Here is a 15,723-nt window from a genome sequence, read left to right as displayed (position 1 = left end):
TTCTGATGCAGCACTTCAAAGATGAAAGCCTTCTGCCTCACTACACAGCAAAGGTGCACATTAATAGTGCTACGGCAGAGTGTCATATCTGGTTATTTTTAGGACCTATGAGATTGTGTAACCAGACAGTTACTTGAAATGTAGATTATTCTCCTTAGCACGTTTTCGAGGTTCAGTCCATAATTAATTGCACAATTCATCATTTTTTATCTTGCGGGCACATACTTTATTCCAAGCTTTCCATGCAAAAGCTCCCTACTTCACTTCCATTTTTGTAAAAAAATTAATCACTATTGCCAGTGTGGTGAAAAACTCTGAGGTGATGAAGTGTTCAGGCCTGTTTTGAAATAGTATGTTAAAGAATACCAGTTGGCAAAATTAAACTAGATAACCTTGTATATCTAGGTCATCTCAAAGCCTTTTCAGTCTATTTCTTAACTAAAGGCTAGTGCCATTTTAAAAAATGTTCTATTAACTCCATAGCAGACTAGGCCAAGATGAGGATTCCAGCCAGTTGCATCCCAGCAGTGTTACTTAAGATCTTTAAATCCTTAATGACTGTGTCCAGTTTCCTCCCTCCTTTTCCACACACACTGTTCCTTCAAATACTCTTCACAGATGATATTCACGTGGTAACTTGGAAAGCATCATGATTTTTCAAAGCTTGAGGCAATAGAAGTAACATTTTAATATTAATTTGTTTGCATGCTGTTTATAGTAATTATAGATATTTATTTAATAAATGCCTTGAATCATCAGCAAACATTAGCTTTGCCTAGATATACTACAGTATAATGTAGCTTCTTACTAACCTTAATTTTTCAATTGATTTTGGGAGATACCAGAGAGGATGGGGGACGCTTGTCCATGAAGCTGCCTGTTTATCTAAGTCGGGGTCTCAAAGTCCCGGCCCGCGGGCCATTTGCAGCCCAAGAACCTGCAGCCCACAGAGGAGAGACGCAGGCCGACGTGCTGCCGGCAATCTCAACTACAGGCAGCTGCCCCCCCCCGCAGCTCCTATTGGCTGGGGGAGAGGGACAGAGATACCATCACTAGTTGCCGGGCAGAGTCAGCCATGGAGGCAGCATCATTAGTTGCCGGGCAGAGGCAGCCATGGAGGCAGCATCACTTTTTTCCTACAATGAATACAAGTCAAAATACTGAACACAACTATCTAATGCACACCTTGCTGCAATCCTGAAGGCTTCAACCGCTCAGTCACTGAGGCCAAACATCAACAAACTGACAGAACTGAAGCGTTGCCAGGTGTCTGACAAACACTAAAAACTCTCTAGCAGTCGAAGAATTGTATAAAGTTGTATGATGGTTTTATTATTTCTAAGAAATTTGAAATAAAAAATACAATATAAACGTTTTCTTTTCTGAACACCATCTTCAGTGACATTATTGGCCCGCTGGGAGGATCTGAGGACTGGCACTGGCCCTAAGGTAAATTGAGTTTGAGACCCCTGATTTAAGTTATCAGTTTCATTCTCTAGACAGTTCCCCTTGGTGACAAATCTCCTGTAGTTTATTGGTACAGATCTACATTCACAATATTTAATGGTACATAAAGCTTGTAGAAAACACCTGAAGTGGGTAAACTAAGCTTAGCTCTAGATCAGTGGTTCTCAACCCATGGGCCGCATGCAGCCCACATAGCACACAGCTGTGGCCCAGCTCAGCTGTGTGCTAAAGGCCATGCATTGCGGGCTCCTGGCTGTTTGGCCATGTGTGGCGGGCTCCCGGGTTCACCGCTGCAGGGTCAGGGTCCCCGCATGGCCCACAATGGTAAATAGGTTGAGAACCATTGGTCTATTCACTCTAGTTAGTTAAATGAAAAACTATATTAATGCTTTAAAAAGAAAAAAAACCTAATCTGTTAATAAAATTGCTAAAGAAGTTGTGTAATGTGCTCAGTCTAAACCCAATGTCCTGGATAGCTTGAGAAATGATTGCAAGATGTACCAGTTGTGTGTTGGATGTATTCTACAACCTTTTTATCCACATCACAAAACCACCTAACTTACTGTCTCATGTGCCTCAAGTTCTGCATCAGAAGAAGCAGCATATAGTCCACAATCAGCGAGTGAGAAATTCTACAGTTTTAATTTGTGTTTCCATTATAGCATCTTGTTTTTTGATCCAGGGCTCTATAAACTTGGTGAAAATCTAATGTATAGTCACGTGGCTTGTAATCTGGTTGATTATTCACATATAGTATTGCACGTAGAGGTCTCTTTATGCTGGGATACAATCAGTTGCTTGGTTCCCAGAAAGAGCAGCTTCAACAGAGCAAAAATTGTCCTCAGAAGATCTCCTGTTTAAGCTCTTTTTAAAAAAAAAAAAAAAAATGGAATGACCTTTCTTTTAAAAGCTGAACTTTATATATATATGTTGGTGGGGGAACGTGCGCGTGTATATTTTAATGCTGAAACACAAAGGAAGGTCTGTTTGGTATCTCTGTGTTTGAGTGTTGGGGACTGAGCACCTGATCCAACTCCTATTGAACTACAATCCTGAGTGTCAGAGTAAAAATTAGAATCATGTTCAGTTTAAAATAAACATTTTGTTAATTTGAGTTCTTTAATTTTACAGGTCTAATCTTGCTGTTTTATCTGGTATTCTATGGTTTCCTAGCAGCACTCTTTACATTTACAATGTGGGTTATGCTTCAGACCCTGAGCGGAGATATTCCCAAATATCGTGACCGGATTTCTAGTCCAGGTAACTGTACTCTTAGTTTTATGTCTAGATTTTAAATTATAATATACAATTTATTCTAATAACTTTCTTTTAGGATAAAGTACATATTCCAATGTGGTGTAGTTTTAATTAGACTAATAAAGAGCTTTAAAGGAGGACTCTTTTATAATGGGTGAATCATTTGGGCTTTGTAGGTTTGCAGCACAAAGCCATTTATAGACTTTTTTTGGCCATATTTACTAACTGATGCTCTAAATTCACTCCTTTCTAGTTCTTCCTGGATTTTGTCATTTATTCTGAAAAACTTTTCAGATTAGTTTTACAGCTATATCAGTCAATGAATGATTGTTTGGTTATTTCATTTACCAAAGGTAGTTGAAGCAGATATTTATGAAGTCACTAGGAGGTGAACTATCTCCAATTCAACAGGTTAATCATTAATATTTGGAGGATTTTCTTGCCATGCTGTATTAGGAGGAGAACATCACCAGACAGACATTTAAATTGTTTTATTTAACTAAAACAACAACATTATGTATTCTGGATTCTTTTCTTAACAGCAAACATATAATAATTTAACAAAACAAGCGTATGAATTTTTGAATTTAGTTAAACAGCAAGTTTTTTAAAATCAGGTTTGTTTTTGTTAAAATTGTTTAACTAAAATAGTTAAATGAAATATTTAAAAAAAAAACAAATTTAAATAGACTGTCAGCTAGGTCAACATGAGGAACTTAAAATATTGGCTTCTGTAGCTAACTCAGTCGTCTTCACCTTCATTTTCTCGTTTGTTCATAATCTGGAAAAGAAAACCAAGCTTTCCTGCTTTTTCAGGTCCCAAACAATTTCTCTATTTGGAATGAATTAGCCCTGAGGAAGAAAATATTCTTACACCGTCAGAAGAAGCTACTGCTGTTAAAAGTGAGATTATCACATCAACAGTCTCTGAATCCAAGTGCCTAAGTGACTTCCACCAGTTCACTGGTGTGACTTTCTTTAAAACATCATCAGCAAACATATATTTCTTGAATGGTTCACCCTTAGCTCTGAAGTGTATTATAGTTGGCATTATGGAAGGATGATTGCTGGATGTGCATGTCATAGCCAACTCCTCTTCAGTGGTTAAGGTATGGCCCTGGTACTGAGTATTGAGAATATTTGCAAGAAAATGAGTTGGAGATAGTGCTTGTTCCATTCATTTTTTTTTAATGCTTGTAATTTAACTCTCATTGCATATTTCTCTTTTTAATATCTCACTCAGTTCCTTCCAAATTTCAACAGCGTTAGCAATAAAACAGCTGTTTCCCTGCATTTCCTACAAGGCTAAGGCTTCAGGGTACTCAGTATGTGTTCAACATTTTTCTTAAGCCCAATGTTGAGAACTTTGGCTGTGACAGTGTCATCCTTTTTTTCACTAGTTTGTTCACAGACTGTCATCAGATTAGGCCAGTTCTTGATATAGTGCTCAAAACAGTCCACTACTGAGTTCCATCATATGTCTTGTGGGAGAGTTAGCTTGGTTCCTCCCACTTTTTTCAGAGCAGCTCCTGCAAAGTGGTTGTTACGGAAGTATTTTCAATTTCAACATTAGCCTTTATTTCTGGAACACTGAAGTCAGGCTAGGTGGTGCATCAAAAGAGCACTGCAACCGTTTGTTAGTGGCTTGGGACTCTCTTCACTCTCTCCTAAATAAATTTCTTCTCATTTTTGGATACATTTGCAACATTTGTCTATGACCAAGCTGCATACTAGACATTTTAATTTTTTTCACAGTTTGCTATAGCTTTCACTGCTACTTCTTCTAAGTATTTCCAGATGTATCAATTGTTTCTGTAAGGAAGACATTCCCTTCTTCTGTTGTCACACAAGCACATACAACAGGATCATTGTGGACATTGTTCCACCCATCAAGACTCAGGTTAACAATTTCACCCTCTACAGCTTATTTATGGTTGTTTCTGGATGATGGAGATTTTTTTGCTACAGGTATTATACTGTAACTACAGTGATGCGATGACTCACTGGCACGGTGCCTCCTGCTGGTTGTCTCGGGAATTAGCTCTTCCAGCCTGGAGTGTCCTCTGCAGGCCGGTGTCTTGCCCAGTGCCTCTTTACCTTGGGGTGCTGCCCCCTGGCAGTGCCCCCGTTCTCTCGCCTCCCCTCTGAGGGGAACCCCCAACTCTCTATCGCCACCTTGCCTCAGTGGCTACTGCCAGTCATCATCTAGCCCCCGCTCACTGGAGCAGACTGCAGTCTGTAAACCACTCATCATTGGCAAGGGGGTTGGACCAGCTGCCTCTACCTATTCCCAGGCTACACCTTGGTAGCCCCAGTACCTTTCCTGGCCTTTAGCAAGGCCTGCAGCCTGGATGTTTTCCAGGCTGGAGCTCCCCAGCTCCTCTGGCCTTCCCCCAGCCCTACTCTACTCTACGTACTTTGCTCAGCTCCCAGGCAGCCAGGTCCTTCTCTCTCTACAGCTAGAGAGAGACTGCCTGAGCTCCTGGCTCACAGCCCTTTTATAGGGCCAGCTGTGGCCTGATTGGGGTGTGGCCACAGCTGTGGCTGCTTCCCCAATCAGCCTAGTTTTTTCTCTCAGCCCCCGCCCTCTCCAGGGGCTGGCTTTTAACCCCTTCTGAGCCAGAGCGGGGTGACTGCCCCGCTACAGTGACACACATGATATGACTGAAACACTATCATTGGCAGATAACTCTGAAACGATAGAAAATGATGGTGATCTTGAAGGTAGATAGTCTTCAGAATCCTGTATGTTGAGGATGGATTCTCCTAAATAAAATAAGTAAATGCAGTTATTTAATTATTATTAGCATACTGCTCATTTAATATTACTCATTGCATTCAGTGACATTCAGTACTACTTTAATGGTGAAATTGTAAAAGAAAGATCTGCCTATTTCAGCTATTTATTTTTTATCACAGCTGCATCTAAAATGATAGTACCATAGAGTAACAACTATGTTTTTTGCTCAAACATGAGAATTCAAGAATAGTCCAGAAGGAAGACAGGCAGTCCTGAAGAAAGAAGTATGAAATGAAAAAGTTTACCAACCTGAAGATCCTGCATGTTCAGACATGTTCCTTTCATCATCTTCAGTGCAGCTTCCTCCTGAGAAGGAACACTTCTCATGATGTTGTTTCATTTGGACAACTGGGCCTTGCATTTCTTTGCACTGTTTGCATTTTGCACGCATGCCTGTCTTACCCACAGGTAGAGGAACTTCATTAAAATATTCCCAAACTGGGTCTCTCTTACGGCCTGCTGCCATTATAGGTTTTCCCTTCTAGTGAGTGAATGGTATGGTAGATCTCAAATCAATGAAGGCTGCACTCAGAAAGACCTCAAGACTTCTGGAATATATTGCTCAAACAGTTTCACTTTTGTTTCTACTGCCTGTCCCCATCCTTGTCACATTTATCTCCGGACTTCTCCACCTTGTCCAGTTCTATTCCACCCCCAACAATCTTCTATTTATTGAACTTTTTGAAACTGCACTCTTTTTTAGAGAGAGGTAAGGCATTGGCTCTGTGTACTCAAATCTGCAGAGGGGCAATAGGGTTGAGGTCTGTTATTTCTCATCTCTATATATTTATTTATTTATTTTGAAAACATTTGCTGTTAACAAGCATGTTATCTCTGGAGACACAAATCCACAGTTTGAGAACTGCAAAACTAAGCATCTCTGATGGTATGTTCTAGACTGAGCACTGAATCCCATTGGGTAGATAGAAAGATTAACCTAAATCATCTATACAGAAGCCCCTGGAACCCCATAAGATTGGGTCCCTAATCCCATGAACTGTTGAAACTCATTTACCAAACTTTTCTTAAACATTACATGAATATATTGTCTCATACTAGAGAATTTATAATCCCTATTCCATGTTGAGATATCTTTGAGCTATAATGTATCTTAATTAAAACTATGTTTAGATAGGTTTTTTTCCCTCAAAAAGCATTTTATCAAAAACTTTGTTTAAAAAAAATTATTTTAAATCATTGATTTTTGTCTACCCTATTTTGCTGTTAATTCATACAGCTGAAATAGCAGAGGAAAGAGATAATGACCAGGAAAACATCTTATTTTGGAAGTATTTTGGAATGTTTCCTGTTTGCAGTAGAAAGCTCCCTTCAGATATTGATTGTTCAAGATATAAATTGGATATGATATAGAGGATAGTTGGGTAAAGATTTTGCATGTTTTAAAATACCAAACTCAGTCGAAAAGGAAAGCTGTCATTGCCTATTCCTATGTTGCTTACGGATCACACCAGTGTTCCAACTAGTATCTTGATGCTAACAATGGCTAGTACTGGATACTTCAAAGGAAGTGCAAAAAAGACAGCTGTGTAGGCAGTTATAGGATAACTTGCTTCCTGGGGAAATTTCATCGTAACCCCAAATAGAGGTTGTCTTAAGCCCTAAAAGATGAGGGTTCTTTGAAAACTTTTAATATGTAGTATTACAATTCTTAATTTATTACCTATATAAGTGGCTAATCTTTTTGAATATTGCTACCACAAGAGATACATTGAGGCTTGGAGTTCCACGGGCTAATTGTAGGAAGAGTATTTCCTTTTATCAGTTTTGCATTTCCCTTCTTTCAATTTAATTGAATGTCCATTTGATCTTGTATTATGAAACAGAGTGATTGGAAGTTCCTGATTTACCTTTATACCATTGATTATTTGTATAGTCATGTCTCTTTTAATTGTCTCCGTTCTAAGATAAATGAATTTTAAAACTGAAATATCTCTTCATGAGAGTTTTTTTTTTTTTTTCATGCCTATAATTATTCTTGGCTCCCATCTCTGAATCCCCTCTTTCTACTATGTCCTGTTTGAGAGTAGGTGATCAGAAATAGTTTTCCAGGTGAGGGCACACCATTCCATTTTATATAATGGCATAATATTTTTATATTCTCCCGCCATTATGCATCAATTTTTTTTTAACCCTGTTGCACATTGAGCAGAGATCTTCAGTGTTGTCCGCATTGATGATCGGGGCTTTTTTATGAGCTCAGGCTGAATTTAAAACTCAGTAAAATATGAATAGTTCAAATTATATCCCATGTGAATTACTTTGCATTTATCTGTTACGTTTAATGGTTCCTTAAATAATTTGGATTAAGCACAAAGTTCCCTTTTGCTTTTGATTTAGATCATATTGTACATATAGCCAGACAAATCTTCATTAAAGTGAAGTTAAGGTTGTAGGCACACACCAGTGGATTGCATGCATATTACCTTTTAAAAACTTTTTTTTAAAAACCCTCCCAAACTTGAAAAACCTCAAGTATTGAAAGATCAAGGTTGCACTTCTTAAACAAGGTGCTTGAACTATTTTCTCTGTCCCTGTACAGATGCAAGCCTACCATTTTCTCTATTTAAATACAGAGTATTAGAAACATTAACCGCAGAACATTAGTTGTAGAATTTTTCATGTGTACAAATCTCCAGTAGCAAACCTTGTCCCTTTACTGACTGCTGCTCTTTTACAAGTACTCTAACAGCATAATCTGCACATACGACGTTTACATATGGGCATAATGACTAATGTCATTTGGAGAATTGGCTGCCACAGAGTTGTAGAGCTGAATACATCCTATGAAGAACTGAGTCCCCTCAGCACTTTGAAAGATCAAGCTTTTAATGAAAAGCAGGAATGATTTATTGTTTCCATATGCTGTTTGTCTAATCGTGAATTGGTAAAGCTGTGTGTGTACCGTGTGACTAAAGAAGACAATAAAATGGCACTCTGACAACGATTATAAAGTACTGTAATTTTGGTGGCCACTATTATTGTTGGATAAATTAGCATGTATTCTAGGCTTTTCTGAGAACACTGCTCTGAGAGATAGAAAAGGAGTACTTGTGGCACCTTAGAGACTAACCAATTTATTTGAGCATGAGCTTTCGTGAGCTACAGCTCACTTCATCGGATGCATACCGTGGAAACTGCAGCAGACTTTATATATACACAGAGAATATGAAACAATACCTCCTCCCACCCCACTGTCCTGCTGGTAATAGCTTATCTAAAGTGATCATCAGGTTAGGCCATTTCCAGCACAAATCCAGGTTTTCTCACCCTCCACCCCCCCCCACAAATTCACTTTCCTGCTGGTGATAGCCCATCCAAAGTGACAACTCTTTACACAATGTGCATGATAATCAAATTGGGCCATTTCCTGCACAAATCCAGGGTCTCTCACTCCCTCACCCCCCCTCCAAAATGTACATTGGTCAAACTGGACAGTCTCTGCGTAAAAGAATAAATGGACACAAATCAGATGTCAAGAATTATAACATTCATAAACCAGTCGGAGAACACTTCAATCTCTCTGGTCACGCAATCACAGACATGAAGGTCGCTATCTTAAAACAAAAAAACTTCAAATCCAGACTCCAGCGAGAAACTGCTGAATTGGAATTCATTTGCAAATTGGATACTATTAATTTAGGCTTAAATAGAGACTGGGAGTGGCTAAGTCATTATGCAAGGTAGCCTATTTCCTCTTGTTTTTTCCTACCCCCCCCCCATTCCCCCCCAGATGTTCTGGTTTAACTTAGATTTAAACTTGGAGAGTGGTCAGTTTGGATGAGCTATTACCAGCAGGAGAGTGAGTTTGTGTGTGTATGGGGGTGGGTTTTTGGAGGGGGGTGAGGGAGTGAGAGACCCTGGATTTGTGCAGAAAATGGCCCAATTTGATTATCATGCACATTGTGTAAAGAGTTGTCACTTTGGATGGGCTATCACCAGCAGGAAAGTGAATTTGTGTGGCGGGGTGGAGGGTGAGAAAACCTGGATTTGTGCTGGAAATGGCCTAACCTGATGATCACTTTAGATAAGCTATTACCAGCAGGACAGTGGGGTGGGAGGAGGTATTGTTTCATATTCTCTGTGTATATATAAAGTCTGCTGCAGTTTCCACGGTATGCATCCGATGAAGTGAGCTGTAGCTCACGAAAGCTCATGCTCAAATAAATTGGTTAGTCTCTAAGGTGCCACAAGTACTCCTTTTCTTTTTGCGAATACAGACTAACACGGCTGTTACTCTGAAACCTGAGAGATAGAGTTATGGTAGTTTGGGGACTTTGAAAGTTCAACCTTAACTTTTGTTTTTCTTTGGTTTCTGATGTTTTTAAAGGGTAATATGCACTCAAACTACTGATATTTGCCTGCAACTAGAACTTGGCCTTAACATTTTTATCCTTACTTTCTTTTAAAATGGTCCTAAAGTCTGCTGAAGACTTCAGTTCCTGCACACCCTAGGGTGTGGTCAATCCAGCAGACCTTAGAAGGTTTGGGGGGAAATGCCGCTTTGGTCTGCTGGCCACAAAGACTCCTGCTAACTACAGTGTCAATCCACCGTCTTGTGGAGGTGAGTTCTGTTGCCGCAGACCTCGTATGCGGCTCTCAAAGGCTTTGAGTTAGCAAAATGGGGGGAACTGGGGAGGAGAAACCCCCTACCTCTGTTTATGCTCCAAGCCCTTTGGCAGGAGTTGTGAGGAGTGAAGAATGTCTTCCTCGCTATATTACTGCCTCCAGCTGCTTCCTGGGCCACCTGCTGGAGCTGATTTCTTTTTTTCTCCTGTAGTCTCCTCTGTTATGAAACTGCCCCCTGGCCTCCTGTGAACTGTCGGAAGTTCATCAGAGCCTCCAACCCTCATTAGTTTTTGATAGTTCTCTCTTCAGCACCCAGTTGACTTCTGAACCCGTGATGGTCCAAAATAGGTTTGTCTGCTGTGAACTGCTAGCTGACAAAAATGGGGTGAATGAGCCTAACTTCCATAACCCAGCAATACAAAACATGCTAGTCTTGGACCTCTCCCCTATGAGCAATGGTCCAAAAAGGAAATTGGGTCCATAGTTCACCCCAACATCTAGACTGAGGGTGGGCAATCAATAAGCTTATGCCTATGAGAGGGCAGACAAGAACTTAAGGCTCACCCTGGGTTCTTTCCTTCTGCAGATCTCGAGCAGTATACAGAAAAGTGGAGGGAATGTTCCCTCTCCTGCACAGATCTCCTAAGATCTGTATGAATAGGGCTTCCTTCCAAAAAGCCTTAGGAGGTCTGCAGGAAGCAAGGGCCTGGCCCATCCAGAAATTTGTGGCCCTGATAAGTTAAATTCTCTAGGGCCACACCCTCTCCCATTTCACTTTATTTACGCAGACATTTTGGGGAGGCTGAACTACTGGTCCTGGTACAGTTGTGCTTTTCCCCACCCCAAACCCCTATCAGCCCTGGCAATGCGCAAGAATAGGTGTTTAGGGAGGACATGGTGGTATTTTCCTCCCTTCTTTCGAGATCTCCCAAACCTTTAGAATGGAACCAATCTTACCTTAACAAGCCATTTCCACCAGTCAGGTTGCACGTTGAGCTCAATTCCTGCCATGGAAAGGGCATTAAAACCTTTTGTTTATTCATTTTAATGGAAGTTTATATCTCCAGCATCTTTTGACACCCTCTGGCAAGATCATCGGAGAATTGTTGCCTGATGACAAAATTAAATCAAATGTTAAGTCTTTTGGTCTTGGGTGCTAGATCTCAGTTGGGGATATTACTTTGTGTCTCTCCCTTTTTGTGTGGTGGAGGGTTTTTTTTTTTTTTTTAAGAAAATAGTTAAAATTTAATTTGGAACTATATTTGGCAGCTCTAATTTGATCATAGTTTAGGAACTCCTAGTTGCCTTCAAATTTTGCAATAAAATTCTTCTTCATCTCTAAACCTTATTTTGAGGCAAATATATTCTTTGTGTAGCTTTGAAAAAGGAAAGGGCAAAGTTCTGACTTAAAGTTGTCCACTGAGTTTCTATTTTAATTAGGGAGTGGCTAGTACTTCTCTGCAAAAACTGAAGTGAACAATAAATGGTTACATTTTAGGCATATAGGGAGTTGTGCATCTCATTCTCTGTACTGAAAATTTACCCTTGATGGCTTTGTTACCGATCTTAATGTTGAGCCTATGAAATTATTTTGAAAGGTTTTCCTTGTAATTGTATGGAGTGGTACAAAACTGTACATTTTGCCCAACCTCTCATAGATTTAAGGAAGGTAGATTCTTAAATAGAATACAAATACTTTGTTAAGTTCAAAGTAATAACTCAGTTTCCCCAGGAAGATGGCCAGGTATTATATACTGTAACTGCTCTGGAGAGAGCCATTATAGCTTCTAGACATTATTTTCAAAGAGTATATATATATTTTTTGACCGCCTGAAGATTTGATACTTACCACAGATGTTGCAGGTAATCACATATGCTTAGAGATCAAATAACTGATCATTAGGGCTGTCTATTAATCGCAGTTAACTCACCCGATTAACTCAAAAAATTAATTGTGATTAATCGCACTGTTAAACAATAGAATAGCAATAGAAATTTATTGAATACTTTGGGATGTTTTTCTACCTTTTCAAATATATCTATTTCAGTTACAACACAGAATGCAAACTGTACAGTGCTCACTTTATATTATTTTTGATTGCATATATTTGCACTGTAAAAACAATAAACAAAAGAAATAGTGTTTTTCAATTCATCTCATACCAGTACTGTAGTGCAATCTCTTTATCATGAAAGCGCAACTTACAAATGTAGATTTTGTTTGTTACATAGCTGCACTCAAAAACAAAACAATGTAAAACTTTAGAGCCTGCAAGTCCATTGAGTCCTACTTCTTGTTCAGCCAATCGCTAAGAGAAACAGGTTTGTTTACATTTACAGAAGATAATGCTGTCCACTTCTCAATTACAATGTCACCTGAAAGTTAGAACAGATGTTCGCATGGCACTTTTGTAGCTGATTTTGCAAGATATTTAAGTACCAGATGCTCTAAAGATTCATATGCGTCTTCATGCTTCAGCCATCGTTCCAGAGTACATTCTTCCATGCTGATGATGCTCATTAAAACAATAATGCATTAATTTAAATTTGTGACTGAACTCTTTGGGGGAGAACTGTATGTTTCCTGCTCTGTTTTACCCACATTCTGCCATATATTTCATATTATAGCCGTCTCGGATGATGACCCAGCACATATTGTTTGTTTTAAGAACACTGTCACTGCAAATTTGACAAAATGTAAAGAAGATACCAATGTGAAATTTCTAAAGATAGCTACAGCATTTCACCCAAGATTTAAGAATCGGAAGTGCCTTCAAAAATATGAGAGGGATGAAGTGTGGAGCATGCTTTCAGAAATCTTAAAAGAGCAACACTCTGATGCGGAAACTACAGAACCCAAATCACCAAAAGAGAAAATTAGCCTTCTGCTGGTGGCATCTGACACCGATAATGAAAATGAACATGCGTCGGTCTGCACTGCTTTGGATCGTTGTCAAGCAGAACCCATCATCAACGTGGACGCATGTCCTCTGGAATGGTTGTTGAAGCATTAAGGGACATATAAATCTTTAGTGCATCTGGCATTTAAATATCTTGTGACGCCAGCTGCAACAGTGCCATGCAAACGCCTGTTCTCACTTTCAGGTGACATTGTAAACAAGAAGCAGACAGCATTATCTTCTGCAAATGTAAACAAACGTTTGTCTGAGCGATTGGCTGAACAGTAGTACTGATTTGACTTGCAGGCTCTAAAGTTTTACATTGTTTTATTTTTGAATGCAGGTTTTTTTTGTACATAATTCTACATTTGTAAGTTCAACTTTCATGATAAAGAGATTGCACTACAGTACTTGTATTAGATGAATTGAAAAATACTATTTCTTTTGTGTTTTACAGTGTAAATATTTGTAATAAAAATAAACAAAGTGAGCACTGTACACCATGTATTCTGTGTTGTAATTGAAATCAATATATTTGAAAATGTAGGAAACATCCAAAAATATTTAAATAAATAGTATTCTGTTTAACAGCTCAATTAATAGTGATTAATTTTTTTTAATCACTTGACAGCCCTACTTATGATTGTTTGTTTGGTTTTTTTTTTTAAATGCCCCCTTGAGAGAAGGTGAGCTCTTGCATAAGGAATCCTGATAACTCTCTGAAGAACTGAGGTTGGATTTTCAAAAGTGCTCAACATTGTCCTAACTTCCCCATTGACGTAAGTGGGAATAGTTTCATAATCACAGTTTTACCTGGAATATGGAGCAGCTAGTGTGTGACTTTTGGATTCTAGACATGGGCCCATATGATACCACAAAATACAGATATGTATTTGAACACATCCCAGAGTTTAGGGAAGGATGTTGGACTACCTGTAGTCAGTACCACCCTCTTTTGAAATTGAGTGAGGTGTTCAAAGGTTGGAAACAAGGTCATTCAGTTCAGGTTTAATCAATTTTTGCCTTAATTTATAAATTTTCAGACAGTCATTATCACTTACAGTTTCTGATCATATATTTGACAGATGATAAACAGATAACACAGAACAGGTAGGGGGTCCAGTTACTCAGTTCTGGAGTACTGGGAAGCTCTCCACACTGCATGATGGTCATCTCAGTCTCTGGTCCAGTGTCCTCTGACTTGGGCCCTGTTCACTTGGTTTCTTGTACCTTCCCATATTACATATTAATTAGCTTTCTTCCAGTAAACCTATAACCTGTGCAATATGCGTGCCCAAGGTTCAATTTACATAGCATTTGCTATCCACGCTATTTTCATATAATCATGTCTTTGTCACCTTACTCCTGTTTTTCCTTTTTGGAGTTACGTTTTGTGTATTTTATTATACTGATTAACTTCCTCTTATCTAAGTCTGCCAACACAATTCAGTCCATGAACAAAAACATCACTATTGTCCCGTCAGTAATTTTGCTTGTGCATTTTAAGGTGTTTTATTCAGTTTCAGGGCCTTGGTATTCAGTTGTTCTCAACAGGGTTCTCTAAGCTTTAAAACCATAGAATGTTCCATTGTATAAAATCGTTAAATATGTAAATAAAAAATCCTGAAACTTCACCAAAAAAGCAACTTCTGACCTCTTTCCCTATGTCCTTTACTATATAATCAGTTCCATGCTCTGATGAAGTTCCACAGTGGCTCTGACAATTCCAGTATCATATAGGCTGTGAATTTGCTTGGGGGAGGTGTGAAGGAAGGTAAATTTTAAAAGTGGTTGTACTCCAGGCATTTGCAATGTAGGAAACATCTCTTTTAAGGTTGTAACTCAGCTCTAATGTGTGTTAACCAAAGAACTTTAAGGTAGAAAGACTCTGGTTCTTTGATTACTAATTACAATATTTTTAATTTGTGTTTTCTATAAATTAATCACTGAACAGTGTATGCATATTTGAAGATTACAGTAATATTGCATATTCATCTCTTTATGCTTGGAAATTTGTTGTTTTCACCTTAAATCTGTCATGTTTTTACTTGCAGTGTAACATGTCATAGACCTGGCTATAAATCTTAAATTTATTTTAAAAAAAAACAAACACACCATGTACACAATCTGGATGGCATAGATCAAAGGTTTTTATTCTTATTTTAAATGTAGTTACAAAAATCAAATTGTCTGTCTGATTTCTCTAATTGACATTTCATTTATATTGTTCAGTGGGGGTGTAATAGTATTCACCAAATACAAATGAGCTTAAGAATTTGGGCTTTTTCCATTTGTAAGTGCTATCAGATAACTAAATCTGGCTGTTAAAAACAGTGATTAGTTCCCCTTGTGGATGTTAACCAGCCTGTTGTAATAGTCCCAAATCTTGGATCCCACATGCTCTTAAGCTGGCTGGGTCTTGACTAGGGATGTAAAATATTAAACGGTTAACCCGATAAGCATTAGTCTTACCGTTAACCCACCCTAACCCTGGGCCCTCTCCCTTTAATCAGTTAACTGATATAATTTTAATAATTTAAACAGTTAACTTTTTAAAATGATATTTACATCCCTAGTCTTGACTGAATCCAGTCACGTTCTCAAGCTCTGGGTTTCCTAGCATGCTCTTGGGTTGCAGATTTAGCAACCCTTTCTAAGATATGGGACTCTGGAGTCCAAATGCCTAAATTCTGAAACCAGTGCTACTTCTCT

At 38.7% G+C, this 15,723-nt stretch overlaps 1 protein-coding gene across 2 annotated transcripts in view; it reads left to right on the top strand.

Moving 5' to 3' along the window:
- ATP1B3 (ATPase Na+/K+ transporting subunit beta 3) overlaps positions 1 to 15,723 on the top strand; it is a 58,246-nt gene that overhangs the window by 16,286 nt on the left and 26,237 nt on the right. For both annotated transcript variants that reach the window (XM_077827205.1, XM_077827204.1), the window contains exon 2: positions 2,599 to 2,727. In XM_077827205.1, the coding sequence (XP_077683331.1) occupies positions 2,599 to 2,727 (129 nt within the window). The remainder of the gene's footprint in view (positions 1 to 2,598; positions 2,728 to 15,723) is intronic.

The sequence above is a fragment of the Eretmochelys imbricata genome, chromosome 9 (assembly GCF_965152235.1).
Source record: "Eretmochelys imbricata isolate rEreImb1 chromosome 9, rEreImb1.hap1, whole genome shotgun sequence".
Lineage (NCBI taxonomy): Eukaryota > Metazoa > Chordata > Testudines > Cheloniidae > Eretmochelys > Eretmochelys imbricata.
The sequence above is the reverse complement of the archived record's forward strand: the minus strand, read 5'-3'. Positions and strand labels throughout refer to the sequence as shown.